The sequence below is a fragment of the Syngnathus leptorhynchus genome, chromosome 6 (genome assembly GCF_054491065.1).
Source record: "Syngnathus leptorhynchus isolate UIUO chromosome 6, UIUO_Slep, whole genome shotgun sequence".
Taxonomy (NCBI): Eukaryota; Metazoa; Chordata; class Actinopteri; order Syngnathiformes; family Syngnathidae; genus Syngnathus; species Syngnathus leptorhynchus.
The window spans coordinates 2,198,364-2,214,043 of NC_141200.1; the positions used below are offsets into that span (position 1 = coordinate 2,198,364).

Here is a 15,680-nt window from a genome sequence, read left to right on the forward strand (position 1 = left end):
TGAGTCGGCAAGTCGGATTTGTCTGTGGCTGACCAGCGTTTTTGTTTGTCTTTGTGTTAACAGAACGGACACATCTGTTGCTCAGTGGACCCCATGTGCCTTTAGTGGCTGGCAAAGGCACCTGTACAGCATTCTCCATGTAAAATACAAGAAAGTTAAAGGGGGGGAAGAAAAAAAAAAAAAAGGAAGGGAAAAAAAAATACCACCACCCACCACCCCCACTTGAATGTCTCCTCACTGATCTCGTCAGGCTTGTTTAGGGCGGAAATTTATTGTTATTGTTTCATTGTCAATGCCAGCAGGATTGGTGCGTTCATGGAAAAAAAAAGAAAATCATCAAAATGGAAAAAAAACTAACACTTGTCTTTCTACCAAACGTTTATGATAGCTAACATGAAGATGATGATGATGATGATGAAGGCCTTCACTTTGTTTGAGCATCCACATGAACCTTGTAAAATATCAATATTAACTGGCATGATTGTGCTTGATGTCCAAAAAAAATTTCTTTTTGCAAATTTCTTAAATGCTAAAATGATGATGATGATGATGATGATGATGATGATTCCTTAGAGGCCCGTTTTTTTTTTTGTTTTTTTTTTGCCACTTTACCAGTCGTCTGTATTTTGTGCTGTTTTGTAGCTTTTATTGCACTTCTCTTTTGGTCATATGTTTGTTAGTTTTTCTTTTTTTTTTTTCTTTTTTTTTTCCCAGCTTGTTATTGTGTCATAGTGAAATAAAGTATTTACATTTAACGTTCATGTTTTTTTTTTCTCATTTGTGCGTTCTTTGCATTTTCTTTATTAAAAATTGCTCCGATTTATTTTTTTTTCCTCACGAACACCACCCTGAAATTGAGTAAAGATCACAACTTAAAAATGTCATAAATGTACAAATTTATTGCTTCAACAGATTATTTTGAAGTCATTCAAACAAGGACAACTTCTTTGTCCGCTTTGAGAAAAAAATGACACAATCTGCAAGAGACGTTTCCACATTAACTACTTGAATCTCCTTAGTGATGTTTCATGTTTAAATTACACAGCCGAGCGTTTTCCACAATATTATGGCAAATAGCCACCTCTTCATCCTGTGTGCGCACACACACACACACACACATTTGTGCTCTCCACAGCCCAGTTATTCTTCCTGTAAGTGCTTAAATCTTTCTTGGTTTATTCTTTTGCTTGCCTCCTTTTAAAAATGACACACATTCTAGAATATTACAGCATCATGCATTGAGTGAATTATAATTTGGATGAATGCAAAGGCAAATCCTATTACTGCACTTATGTCTGTGAGTAATACGTCTGTTATTCAATTAAGATTCTTTTCTGTATGAGTTCGTCACAAATGTATGCAAATTTGTCTTTTATCTTGAAGGGGGAGGGCGGGGAGGGGTCAAAAGAAAAATGGCAGAAAGCAGTTGAGTGAATAGAAATGTTGCCGATTTGAAAGAACAATATTCCAAAGAAATAAAAGGCCAAAAGGAGGCTCTTTGGATCATCGTGTCTCCATTTTGATGGAGAAGTCTGACATTGTATTTGGATGATTGTCAAGGCACGACTGTTGATTGGACCTGGAAGCGGTGGGGAGCAAGGAAAAGGCTTCCGTTATAAGGCACAGAGTGACGCAAATGCAAAAAAAAAAACAAATCCACAGTTTGGAAAGATCCGGTTTTTGGTTTCAAAAGAGAAACTATCAGTAGAAACGCGATACGGTTCACAGGTCACAGCGGGTCACGGGCGACTTCTTGAGGGACGCCCGTTTCCTCTGCGTCACGTTCAATGCCCAGCCACCTGAGGAAGGCGATCTCGTGAGAGATGTTCGATTCCTCAGAGGCTTCCAGGTCACCGGCGGCGCTGGGATGCGCCTCTTCTACCGTGTCGCTGGCGGGAGGCGGCACCGCGGCGTGCTCGCCTTCCGTCAGCAGCGGCACGGACGTTCCCGAGCGTTTGAGGCCGTCGGACTCGTCGACGTCCTGCCGTTCCTCTGGGTTGACGGCCGTCTCTTTGCCACACGACGGCCTGCGCTTCATCCTCTCGTAGCTATTGTCTCGGTTTTCGGTCTCGCCGTCGGAAAATCGGCCCAGCATCAAGATGAAACCGCCGAAGCTGATGAACGTTAGCAGGCTGGGGAGGAAGGCCAGGCACTTGAGCGCCATGCTAGCCCCGATGTAGCGACTGTGCAGCCACAAGTCCTGCTCTTTATAGGAACGGTTGGTGGTCGGGTCCACGTTGTTGGCGCGCCACTGGTACGTCAGCGTGCTGCGGTTCAACGTCCTGAAACTTTCGGCTTTCTCCACGTTAAAGATGTACTCGCCGGGCCCCACGTACTGACCGTACTCGTACGGCCGGTAGAAGATCTGGTTCTTCCACATGTTCAAGTCCAAAATCAGCACCAGGAAGATGATGCCGTAGTTGAACCACTTACCTGAGAGGAGACAGGAGAACGTATTTGTTCACCACAGAGCGTATCACGCGGAGAATAAGTCAGCGTACCTGTGATGTGAATGCGGTACTCCTCTTTGAAGATATATTTGCAGACAGGAAGCTTGAAATTCAGCTGTGCCGTCGGCAGTCCTGGCAATTTGATATCCATGTTGCCCATGAAGTGAGGGAACTCCCAGTCCTGTGCACACGCAAAACACAGATAAAGGACATCTGATCAAAATGGGACTTCAAGTGTGAAATTAATTATACAACTGAGTCTCTAAGAAATTTTACCCCCCCCCCAAAAAAGTGTCCTTTATGACTGTTGAGAGTGATGGGAAAAGAAATTATTTGACAATATTTTATAATAATAAATCCATGAAGGGCTTAAATCATTCAAAACATACTTTAATTGACTTATTACTGTGAAAAGTTCAATATTTGGGATTTCATCAGTTTATTTACCACAAGTGCATATTATATTAAATTCACACTGCAATTCCCAATGTTCTCATATTTCCGGAGGGAATAGCAACTCCCAAGCTATTAATGAAGTCCGGTCCTCGCTCACTGCCGCAGAGGTTCCTTTCGACAAAAAACAGGCCAATATAAAGATGTGCCGTGCAAATCAGGCCCAACTCAGGAGACCCTTGACGACGAGTCGAAGTCACGGCGAACCCGGTGAAGGAGCCCAAAGATAGTAATTAGGCCCAGCAGACGTCTGCGGCGGAGGCTGCAGCCATGAGCAGCTCTAACGAGCGTGCCATTTCCGACAAAAGAAACAAGTGACAAAAGATGGAGATAATAAACACAGTTGTATTGCCAGACACACACACACACACACACACACACACACACACACACACACACACACACACACACAGAGGAATTGTGGTTTTTTTTTTTTAGCTGCGTAATTACAAAGACACGGGTAGAAAAGTAAACCATAGCTTGGAGGCAGGAATCTCAAACAGATCCATTAATTAGCTTGAGAACAACAGCGCACATGTTTTCTCAGGGAGGATTAACCGGGTTTGAACCCCAGCGTCCTCCATGTTGTCTCGGTGAACACTAAGAGGCGTCGTGACAGACCAAAAAGAATCAATCACTCCAGGCCAGCGAGAAATCTTGCGATTCACTCAAGTGGAAGAAGGAATTAATGATATTAAAATTGGAATAATTGCGGGAAATTCGTCATACTGGCGGCCATGCAAATTAGCATCGGGCTTTAATAAGAAATTTGTTTTGCTTCCTTCTGGTGTGCTTAACTCATTCATTGCCCGGCACAAAGTCAAAGTTTGACGTCTATTCTCGTCAACGGTAGTGAACGGGTTCATAGCGGGCGTGACCCCTGCTTGACCTCAGGCAAATATGAAGCAACTCAAGCTACATTTCAATACTGTCACGCGATGCTGACGTTAGCATTTGTCTACCATTTCTCTCGTCCACGTCTCCTCAAATAGAACAATACCGTAGCGGTATTTAAATGAATCCCAAGCGATCGATAACGGCCCGGTTTAACCGTTTTAAGTACGGTGAAGTGAAAAAAGGCAAAGAACCGAGTAACGACCGTGTCAGTCATACTTTTTATTCACGCTCACTAGCCACTCTTGGAAGTTGTTGTTTTTGCCTGGACAAACACATCTGCATATTTATGAGCTACAATGAGACAGGCCCGATTGATGTTCCTATGGGAGGCGCCGCTTTGGGTTTGTGTGTGTGTGTGTGTGTGTGTGTGTGTGTGTGTGTGTGTGTGTGTGTGTGTGTGTGTGTGTGTGTGTGTGTGTGTGTGTGTGTGTGTGTGTGCGTGTCCAATGATTTTGTGAGTCATCATAAGAGGAAATGAAGGCAGCTCCGATCGTAGAGGGCGGGACTGACCAAGTACATGAAGGGAGAATAGATCAAAATGTATTTGTGTCCAAGCTAGCTTGAACATGATCAAACATTCTTCTTGCTGCTCGGTACCACAGCCAGTCATTGATGAATTGGGAGAGGGGGGGGACGGGAAATTGCCGAGAACAAAACCGAGAGACATCCCGGCGACTTCCCCATTTGTGTGTGTGTTGTTTTTAATTGGCCACTGGGGAGCGCGGCCTACCTGCATGACAATGAGGAGGTCGAAGACCAAAATGAAGGAGGCCAGGAAGGCTCTGGAGACCTCATCGCTGGGCAGGAAGCCTCGGTTGAGGGAATCCCAACAGAGCCAGTCGGTAGCGATGGCTGAAACCACCAATGTCGTCAGCAAGATAAGCACGGTCCTGCGGCGGCGAGCCAGAGAGACGAGATTTACCAATGAATTAGAGTGGAAGCCAAGCTTGAAACAAACGTTTTTTTTTTGTTCTCCCCCCCCCCAAATCCAAACGAGATGAGGCGCTGGTTTATGACATGGTGAACGAGGAGAAGAATGAGGGAGCCAATGGAGTGAACAGCAACGTACAGCAGACAAGATAAATGAAGTGTAATTGCGCGTGCATTTCCAAACAGCGCCGTGACTATAAATGTCACATTAACCGGCAGGCAAGGCTCTTTTTCTTTTTTTTTTTTTCTTTCCCATCCGCTCATAATGTTGCGATAATATTCAGCCAGAAAATTGAGTGCCTGGTGTCTTCCCCGCTACCAATTAAGTTATTGGCAGTCTTTAAAGCTACAACGACATTTCTTAGAGTGCAAACCTCCTCCGAGGCAGAAACCGAATTTGAAGCAGCGTCAATGGATACATGTGAATTATAGATTCATTGAGAATTTAGAAAAGAAATAAATATATAACTTGACTGTAATACAACAAAATTAATAAATATGAATCATTTTAATTCTGATAATTATAATCAATAATTGAACATTAAACATAATAGTATACATATATATATATATATATATATATATATATATTATTCTTTTTTTTACATCTGTGTGTGTAAATATATGTATAGATATTTATATACATCTATATAAAATGAAAACCTGGCTTTTATTGCACAGGAAAAGAAAGCCGCGCCTAAGATGGAGACACACTTTAACCTCTCCAAAAGGGCGAAACGTACAATCGTGACCGAGACCGTGATCTTCCAATCTGTTTGTCTTCCGGGCTTTGCGGCATTTGTTTAGTACTTATTGAAAGGTCATGATGAACAACAACACAAAAAAAAAAAAAAGACTGGGTGAGAATTTGCCACGTGACCTTGCCCCGTTCATCGATTTCCGCCTTGTTCTCGTTTAAAGGTGCTGACGAGAATGATGGATGATTAACACAACTATTGGCTCCTTGTAACCAACGTTGGGCACATTACACACCAGACTGGGAGAGCTACTATAATGAACTCATCAAGCCATCTTACCAGAAGAGGACAATCCTATTGTTGCCTTGCTTCCAGAACCTTCTAGCACTTTTCCCCCAGTGTGGGTAATTAGTATCCTGAAGCATCATATCTGTCACCTGTAGAAATAATGACAAGACTTGATCACAAAAATTCCGGATATGCATGGTAAGATATTGTGACAGCCAGAAATGTTCATTTGAAACATTCCAATTGAAAACAACTCCTCCAGTCTGCTAAATTAATTTTCCATCCATGTTCTTTGTCTGCTTATGGCCTGTTTTTGTCTTGTCGTTTTTTCCCTTTGTCCTTTTTCACGTTACCTGTCTCTTTTTTGTTTTTTTGGTCAAGGTTTTAGGAAGAGAGTGCCCGTCGAGTATCCATCCACTCTGCTGCGGGTTGCATTCGATGCTTCCTGTCCTCTCGCATCTTTAATGCGCCTTGTTGAATTCATGGAAATGCGCAAATGAAGAAGACTCATTTGTGGAATGGGCGCTTTGCCACGGCCTGACATGCTCTTTCCTCTCCGGCCAGACGTCTTGCTCCTCATCCTCCCGCAGAATACTAATGCCAGCGAAAAGGATACACCTGACCTATGAATGAAGTACGTGCTATAACACGCAATCGAAATTTTATAGTGCTTTTGAATGTGATGTTTTACTGCTTCATATAATTTACTCGGAGTTCCCCCTCACTCTAAAAGACTTAATAAAGGACGACAATTGTTTTAAATGGTTGAAAGCCGCTGAGGCAAAAAATGGGAGGATGGGATGAACGGGAAAATGTCATTTGTGCTAACGGGTTGATTCAGAAAGGGATTCAATGAGCCTCACATAACACATCCAATTCATCTTGCCAATTAGCCCTGCGCGGTCAGACTCGGCTTAACTTGAATCAAGCTAATGTTGCGTTCGCGTACCTCTCCAGAGACAATATGATGACGCGGCAGCAATTGGCTGCGTTCGGGTTTACTAATTGGTTAACGGAAACATGTTATTGACATTTAATACTTGCAGTCATGCTTTGTTTGTTGTTGACTGCTTGCATTTGTGTAGAAATAGAAGCGCAGATGGAGAATTTTTTTTTTTTTTTTCCCAGCCGTCACAGTCTACTTGCATTGGGGTCAAGCACGAGCATTGATCAGCTGGAGCTGATGCAAAGAAAAAAAACCTTGCTGTGTTTAGCACTACAGTTATATTACCAGCCCCCGGCACTGGCAGAGCTAGAGGGGGGGCCACAGGGGCCCTGCCACCCCCATACAAAAATATGCTTTGACAGTCTAGGGACCGTAACTTTTGCGTATCTTAGATTTTCAATCCCGCATTTCCCTCTGTCCAAAGTAGGGAGCATATAGTGAATGTTTATCAGCAAATTTTTGTAACTCTAAAATGTTTAGCAGATAAAACGAAATAATGGACTATTTTAAATGGCTGAAATGCCGTGAGCGTTCATTTAAGCTCTTAGGTTCAGGTCACATCGTGACGTGTAAGCGTCGATCATTTTGTGGCCTTAAGAGTCAAAGAAAAATGATATGATGAATACGTTGACTCTCACCATCCACGCCGTACCAAAGTCCCCCATCCAGGTGCCCACGGCAGCCATCTTCATAAAGCTGGCGTTTTTGATGCCCATTTGGTCCGTCACCATGTGGGACCTATGGCACGTGACAGAAGAGCAAATATGTCAATATGTGGAAGGAAGCGATGGAGAAAAGTGCGCTCATGCTAGCTGTCTGAGCCAATCGTGATCAATGTCAACCTGTGTAGCGAAGAATCACCTTTCGACCTTCCGCGAGGTTTCCACGACAATCTACGCCAGCGTTGACGCAATTTATCCTGTCGCGTCAATTTCCATTTTGACTATTCAGAGTTTGGCAAATGATCCATTTGTGATGGCCAATTTGCCTGGTGTCTAAATGATTGCAAAGCAACAGCCATTATCGGGACCGCGTGATGTCACGGCGATATGAATTGAGACGCTTTCTTGGGAAAAAGCTGTTACGTCGCAAACTCAAATTTTTTTCCTAGGTAATAACACGAGGCAAGGAGCGGCGTGAGGGGATTCTGGAGGTGAAGTGGGTCAGCTGAATGCCGGCGAGTAGGAGGCGGGGGGGGGGGGGGGGCTCCTTGATCCTCTTGGCCGTCTTCGGACTCGAGTGGAGCAGGTGGGTGCCTCCCCCTCCCCCCCCCCACACACACACAACCCCAGCAGGTCAGGACTATAATGGATGGTGCACTGGCGAGGCTTTCAAGGGGCTGTATTTGAAGTCAATAGCTCCATTCATCTTGGTTTCTCTCTACCAATCACAATAAGAATGCTTTCTTCTGCACACAGTAAATGAACATGACCTTACTGCATCAAGTTCTCCGACGTAAGCAGATGCGGCATGTCTTCATCCAGGTATTCACAAACAAAGGCACTGTGCTGAATGAAATGAATTGAAAAGCTGAAGGACTTGAACAGAAACACAAACCATAGAGAATTGGACGAATATTCGATAAGTTCACGAAACACCAAATTATTTGTTCAATGACCATGTTTTTAACTCAACTCAAATCATGACGCACCATTCAAATGAATGGAATTAGTATTAATCCGTTCCAGCGGTGTTTCGCATTACTATTTCGCATGTTGTGTATAAATTTCAGTAATATAGTGTTCTTTGTTTTTATTTGTTACACTAAATGCAAAATGTCCTTATTTTGGACATTGTTATTTACATGTCATCAGTGACTGCAAACCTGAGAGGCGTAAACGTCTCGGCCTGGGCAATAAAGCAGCCTTGATCGGGTCGCACATTAAGCCCGTAAGACATTCCGTGGCTCGGCAGCCATCTCCTAACTGCCGTGGATCCCGTCGGGAGTCATTTACCCGCAGCAAAATTCTAATCGATACTCGTAGAAATGCTGCCTGGAAGCGCACGCTGGGGCTTTAAATCTAAAAAGGCTACCCCGGCGCCAACTTCCCGCCCTTCACACATATTTAATTGAGCAACCCCAGCGCTGAAAGATTCACTTTTTAACTTTTTTTTTTTTTGGTTTCACCGGGTTCCCGAGATGAGTTTAGGGACGCTTTGCACTGCATGATCAGAGACAGAAGTCTGACTTATTCATGCTGACTGAAACTTTAATGGCCTTTGGAGTCACTTTTAGCCTAATGAGAGAATCCAGTGTAGTGGAACATTACAGTACGGGAGGGTCGTGAATAATCAGCCGCAAAATGGCTCCTGCGGCTCGTCGCTTCTGCCAACTCGGATCCTCTGTGGGATCTTATCGGGTTTACCACGCTTGTTCCGTCGTTAGATTCAAGGACGTTTTTTAAAGTCTTACATTGACGCAATTAGCATAATTCGTGGAGGCTTCTCACATCTGCGCTTATAAACTGGGATGGAATCGTTGTTTGATGATCAAATTTAGAGGTGACGTTAAATGTATTCCGCTTCTGCTACTTTTTTTTAAATAAGTGGTAAATGTGGGATTGTTCTGAATGGAATAAAGTTGAGGTTTTAAAAGTTTTGTTGTAACATACAAAGAGCAGATGAATTAGGTTCAGCTAGATGCTGCGTTAAGGTCAAAGGTCGCAGTGATCTCATGACTCCATTTCTTTGTAGCACAGCACCTTGGTCTTTAAAAAAAAAAAAAAAGAAAAACGTTTGAGTTGAATTTGAGCTTTGGCGAAAGATGAAACACCAAGGACTGAGCGATAAATCAAGGTGCCGTCAATAAAGGTTGTAAAACGGCATACTAAAAGCTTTTCCCTCCGATGAGTCATCCAGCACTCTTGATTTCTATTCCGTTTTACGATCCGTTTCCATATCGTGTGGCGTTTGAGGGCAAGTGTTTTCAGCTAGCCCGCGACCGTGACCACGCCAGTGACCTCGTGCCGCCGCCGCTTCTGTAAACGACTCGACTCCTTCCCAACGTCAGCGACCTTGGACGACTCGGCATTAAAATGCATTCGAGCACTCGTCGCTCAATAATATCATACTGAGGAGCACCAGTTGCTGTGGAATGTAAAAATTGTCAATAAAGCCAAAACCCAAAGCTCCACTCCTGGGGGAGGAGGAGGAGGAAAAAAAAAATGTAAAAGCATTCCCAGCTGACACGTCAAGGTTATGACGGTTATTGTTTGCTCCTGCTGCTGTTTGCCACCAAGACGACAGTGACATATGGAGCGGTCCGCTTACACGTGCCCCCCCCCCCCCCCACCCCCGCCCCTCCCTCTCTGTCCCAGAAAGCAGCAGGAAGAAACATAACGAGGTATATAAGAAACGTGTCACCTCGTTGCTTCGAATAACGCCGGGGTATCCCCAGATGCTCGTAAATCACACATTTCTTTTTTTTAAAGATCTAATGAGTCATTTGATGAGATTTGTTGCATGCGAGGCAGACGTCTTTCCGTCAAATGTTGCAATGACGTGCAACAGGCGACATCCCAACATCATTTGAATCCATTTGTCTGCGCATTAGCCCGGCTTAGAACGGGAACAACACGCGTGCATAAAACGGATCATGTTTAACAAACGGCAAATACCGTGAAGGCTTCTAATCCCCATCAGGGTGTCGCTCTTCTCAAACATACGCCCCCCCCAATCCCCCTTACATGCATCCAATCATTTTCTACAGCGCTCACGAAAGGAGCTGCTAGAGAAAAACCAAATAGACGTTTGACTGGCCGTCAGTCAATCACGGGGTGATTGGAAGACGACGTGGAGTTGGAATGAAGTCAGCTTTGTGAATGACAACATTGGCTACTTAAAAGACGTCCAAGTGATTCCACACAACAGCTGCTACCTTCTTTCCTAACCGAGGATCACACAGCTGAGCCCCGCCTCCTCCGACATTACTCGTGATTAACGGGTGCGTCGACTTAATTAAATAACACAGTCTAATTAGAAGCTGATTTTGGCTGCTAATGGCACTGTAAAACGGAGAAATGGGATTGCACAATTTTAACCGAATGTTGGCGAGCCCCATCAAGCTCCTGGGATGGTTACTGGCCTGCTTTCAGATACAAATCCCTCACCCCCACCCCTTTTTTTTTTTTTGCCTCCCTCCCCACTTCTCAATCTGACAGTTACATTAAGATGCAAATAGCCGTCACATGGATTATAGCTCCCAGGGAGTCACCGCGGTCTTGAGTTTGAAATGACACGCGGCAGGTAACAGGTTGATAGCTGTTGACCCAGAGGTGGCTGTTAATGATGTCGGCTATCGGATGACGGAGAGCTCCTGCTTGGTTTTATTCTTCCGACTCAACGTAGCGTCGGAGTAAATATACGCTAAACGTTCTCATGTTGATGAGTCGGGGGTGCCATTTAGAAGCAAATGTAAGGCAACCTGTGTTGTGAGAAAGGTGGAATAGCAACCATCTTGGAGATAAAAAATAAAATTTCTGCACGCTTTGCCAAAGTCAAATGACCTTTTGCCATATTTAACATGGAGGGATAAATATTAGAATCAACTGAAGCGACCCTCTGAGACAAAATTCAATGACAAAGGGCACGGGTGGCTTGCAGCTTGAGGTCACACATTCATGTCCCCGCAGTTACCTTGAGCGAGGTGTGAGACGTGTGTGCGTGTGTGTGCGTGTGTGTGTGTGATCCCCTAAAGCGCACAACCTGGCTCTGACAGTGATCTCCTGCCAAAAAAAAAAAAAAAAGCCCACAACATCCTTTGAAAAGACTTGACTGCAGCTTGTTCATGGCGTCTCTATGCGCAGGTTCTCGCAGTGGGAGCCGCCAACGGCCACAAAGGCACGTTGAACTTTTTCTTTGTGTGGTGGCAAGCATGCTGCAGGCTGAGGGGAGTGGTTGAGAGGGGGGGGGGGGGGGTTGATGCAAATAAGGTTGGGATGGAGATCAAAAGACTTGACTTTCACTGCACGCATGAGGCAGTCCTACTCATCTTTCTTGCTTTGCCTCCATCACTTTTTTTTTTTTTTAAAGTCACCACCAGGAGGCCGGCGCTCATCCCGGCAAGGCGTGAACTCCGACTCTTACATGTCGCAGGAGAACAGAAATGAGAACACTAACAGTTTTTGGCAACGTCCGGGCGCTCAACCAACTGCTGTTGAAGAGAAAAAATAAACACCGCCGCTACTAGAGCGCCCCCTGTTGGTATGTATAAAGCTTTGCAGGCTTCCATAAGGAGCAACGGATGGATGGGGGGGTGTTGGAATTGAATTGGCCAGATTGATAGGCTATTTTGGTTGCTGCGCTGGAACCAGGACTGAGTTGTTTTTTTTTTGTCATGGAAACAAACTTCAAGACAGATCCGACGCGCTCAGTTAGCTTGAAACGCAAGTCCCCCCCCCCCCTTAGTTGACAGAGACCTCACAAATGCAGAAATGGATTTCTGTCAGGAGCTAAACGCGAGGTTGCTGAGGCCTCACCTGGGAAAGATCTCAGATGAATATGTGGAGCTGAACGTGATCTGTCAGCATCCACCTGCTTTTTGTTTCAATCGGCACAAACAAATGGATGTAAGGGTGAGGGGAGGGAGGGAGGGAGGGAGGGAGGGAGGGAGGGAGGGGAGGATGGTAAGTGGCTTACTCCATGCTCCCGGCCATCAGCAGGAAGAGGTTGTAGATGTGTGAGAAGATGAAGATGGAGAGGATGGTTGTGAAGAACATAGTCATCCAGGAGCCGTGGTCCTCGCGGAAGGCTTTGAGGCGCAGGTATCGACCTGAAGGTGACAAGGACACGCGGGACCGTCAGCGGCGGTCCGAGCATCTTGTCAAGCGTCAAAGAGATTAAACTCAATGAATGATCTCCTCGGATCGATAACCGTGCCGCTCTCTTGGACACGTGCCCTTTGGGATTTCAATGAAGATGAAGGAGCACTTTGAGGTGTCGCTTCCATAACCCGAGAGTGATTGTCTTTCATCATCAGCAATCCCGATGGGGAAAACATTCGACTCCCACTTGGCTTTTCGCTCGCCCATCATTTAAATGTTTGTGACCTGTGGCGGAATCAAATGACTTGATATATTTTATACGTATACACATGCGGCCATCTTTGCTGTGGATATTATTTCATATCAAGACTGGGGTCTATGTTCAACATCAATTCCAGATAACTAGGATGGACCAACGTAGATTCCAAACCATACGTCTTGCTCTGTGGTATTTCAAGGCTCATCGCGGTTGCATAATTGAATTCACTTGCATGGCTGAATTTAATTGCCTCCAGTGCCAATGAGGCCTGCTTTTAGAGCTACATGCACAATATATATCTGCAGATGTGACTAGGAAAAAAAAAAAAAAGGGGTTAAGGCAGTAAGCCCATCAGTGCACTTTGAGTCACTGCCCCCCTGATAAGGAATGATTCATGTTTACTGTCCGAGATGCAGGGTAGCGAGCAGATAAAACATATGGATGAGCTGGCCACACAAAAACACATATAGGAAAGCAGAAATGACGTCCTATGTCGTTAAGAGTTTTTCATTTCAGTCACAGCGGGAAAGCATTCACGTGAAAATGATTTCTTCATATCGAGGCAACACCTCTTGTGGCCGGCCACATGATACATAGACAGAGCAGTGTCGCCGTCTAGCGGTGAAAGTGAAGAATCACATCAATCAACAAAATCGGCAAGTACTCGTTCTACAAATTGTGTACGTAAGTGATTTAAAAAAAAAAAAGTGTACAGGACCGCAACAATAATGTTAATGATAACTAGTGGTTAAAATGTCAGCCTCATCGTTCTGATTCTGGATTTGAATCTCAGTTCTGGCCATCTCTGTGTGAGAGTTCTCATCTGCTGGCTTTTGTGTGTGTGTGTTTTTTTTTTTTTTTTTTTAATACTATGTCAACGTAACTGCTGTGAAAAAGGTCATTGAATCAACAAAGCTGAGACTTTTGTACAGTCGCTTATGTTTGACTCACATTCCAGTGTGCATGACTTACCAAAGAGCTGCTGGTGAAAAAAAAACTTTCCAACCAAGAGGCCAGTGAATATGGCCAGCATCCAGCACACTACTTTGAGGACGCTCCACCCGGCTCCGGGGTACTTGCTGAAAAGGAAGGAGAAGCAGTTGCCCACCACGGCGATGCGGGCCTCCTTCTGACTGTGCGACACGGGGTCCTCGGCGAAGATGAGGAAATTGAAGAAGATGACCATGTAGGCCACCACGATGCGTGACCACGGGTGCCTGAAGTAATATCGTAAACGACTGGCTGGCTCCATCCTGCTGAGCCACACCCCCCGCCGCCACCCACGCCACACCTGGGAGGCAGAGAGAGCATCTCGTAGTCAGACAGCAGTGAAGGTTGAATTCGGGATGATGTGAAATTCAGACGGATAAACATACATGGAAGAATCTTAGCGGTGGTTTGTGAGGCTGTGTGATGCCCTCAGAAAGTAAAACAGCACCGCTCTGTTTGTATTTAAAACCAACACCCCCCCCCCCCCTCCACCCCTCAGACAGCGCTGGATTGGACCTCTCGCGCCAGTACCCTGATTTCCAAAAATAACTCTGGGCTGGGAACTTGAGAGCAGCTGTAGGACCCCATGATATAAACATGGCGGCATCATGCCATTGCTAAATGAGGCCAGTTGATATTGGGTTGATTTTGTGTTTAAGACATCCAACAAGTTTCTGATCATGAATGGGACTTGTTCAGAACCCTATGGAATTGGGGGGGGGGGGGGGGGGGGGGGTCTTTCCTACCTGTGCGCATCATGGGCGCACATATGATGTAAAGCTCGGCCCGTCCAACGCACCTTACCGACGCCGCTTCTCGTTCGCCCCGGCAGCCACATCAAGCCCCCTGCGGTGACCTCTAGACGAGGTGATGCGGCCGGAATGTGTCGTTGATTATCCATTTATTGCGAGACCCCTTACGGCAGCACCATCGCACCAGTGCGTCCATGACCGGCGGTCAAAGAGGACCGGTACCGGTGGCAGATATCCTGCTTCGGATAGCACGCTGACGCGGCGGAGGACCGATATCACACATAGCATCAGTGAAATGCAAAGTAACCTGTCTGCACTTTGCGAACAGCTGACGTCAAGGTTTAGGGTAAGATAATACCACTTCCGCCAAGCACTGTCAAAATAAAACGCGTATACGTATTTGCACAGTCCATCTGCCAAACCACTTCATTAGGTACATCTGTACATTCTGATCTCAAATATGTATAAAACCCCCGTTTTGAGTCTACAATGATAAAATACAAGAAGCAATCCATTATAATCGTTATGATTTAGGGTTTTACACATAAACCTGCGCGGAAATAAACGAATATAAACAGCGTGAACATTTATTGGATGTTCATTATGGAGTAGGTCGAGCTTGCTTAAATGTGTTGTACTTACTTTAGATGTTCATGACACGGCTTTTCTTGTGAATTTGATTAAACTTCTGAAGAGTGATATAAAGTTAATTTAGAGTTCTGTAATGACAGAATTTCTACTCATTGCATTGTCATTTTCTCCCCATCGCTGGTCACCAACTTTCCGTCTTTTGTTTCCTGGACAGTGGTTCTAATAGCGACCAAGAATGACGTCATGGCAAACAATAATGACCGTATATATTAACCGACGTAACTGTGCGTTTGATGAGGTCATCCTTTTAGTTTCCTCTTGAACTTGAATTTGGTTTGTGACGTCTTGGCGTCTTTGTCATATTTACTTATTTATTCATGTGGATCGTATCCCGTCTTTCTTAGTTTTAAAGTTGATATTTACCTATTGGTATTTGTATTTTCTCTCTCTCTCTCTCTCTCTCTCTCTCTCTCTCTCTCTCTCTCTCTCTCTCTCTCTCTCTCTCTCTCTCTCTCTCTCTCTCTTCTCTCTCTCTCTCTCTCTCTCTCTCTCTCTCTCTCTCTCTCTCTCTTTTTTTTTTTTTTTTTAAATCACTGCCAGTGCTCTGCATATGTCAATATTTTAAACGACGTGCAATTGATACGGATTATTTATATGATATATT

At 44.8% G+C, this 15,680-nt stretch overlaps 2 protein-coding genes across 3 annotated transcripts in view; one reads left to right on the top strand and one right to left on the bottom strand.

Annotated features, from left to right (window-relative positions):
- The window catches only part of nell2a (neural EGFL like 2a), a 46,349-nt gene extending 45,500 nt beyond the window's left edge, over window positions 1–849 (top strand). The window contains exon 22 of the mRNA XM_085915010.1: window positions 64–849. Within this exon, the coding sequence (XP_085771136.1) occupies window positions 64–105 (42 nt within the window). The 3' untranslated portion in view covers window positions 106–849. The remainder of the gene's footprint in view (window positions 1–63) is intronic.
- Window positions 695–15,477, bottom strand: tmem117 (transmembrane protein 117). Of its 2 annotated transcripts, none has more exons than XM_085915012.1 (8): window positions 15,440–15,477; window positions 13,656–13,974; window positions 12,300–12,432; window positions 7,301–7,400; window positions 5,768–5,865; window positions 4,531–4,690; window positions 2,502–2,631; window positions 695–2,433 (listed from the first exon to the last, which is right to left on the bottom strand). In XM_085915012.1, the coding sequence occupies exons 2-8, from the start codon at window positions 13,933–13,935 to the stop codon at window positions 1,730–1,732; spliced, it is 1,605 nt and encodes a 534-aa protein (XP_085771138.1). In that variant the 5' UTR covers window positions 13,936–13,974; window positions 15,440–15,477; the 3' UTR covers window positions 695–1,729. The 2 variants fall into 2 exon arrangements, with proteins under 2 accessions (XP_085771138.1, XP_085771137.1); XM_085915011.1 differs by lacking the exon at window positions 15,440–15,477 and adding an exon at window positions 15,068–15,249.
- Between the last annotated feature and the right edge of the window lie 203 nt (window positions 15,478–15,680).

Coding starts and splice junctions, on each gene's coding strand:
- tmem117 (XM_085915012.1), bottom strand. CDS start 13,935: ATGGAGCCAGCCAGTCGTTTACGATATTACTTCAGGCACCCGTGGTCA. Junction 7,401..12,299: donor CTGATGGCCGGGAGCATGGA/GTAAGCCACTTA, acceptor CACGTGCCATAG/GTCCCACATGGTGACGGACC. Junction 4,691..5,767: donor AATAGGATTGTCCTCTTCTG/GTAAGATGGCTT, acceptor TCGCCGCCGCAG/GACCGTGCTTATCTTGCTGA.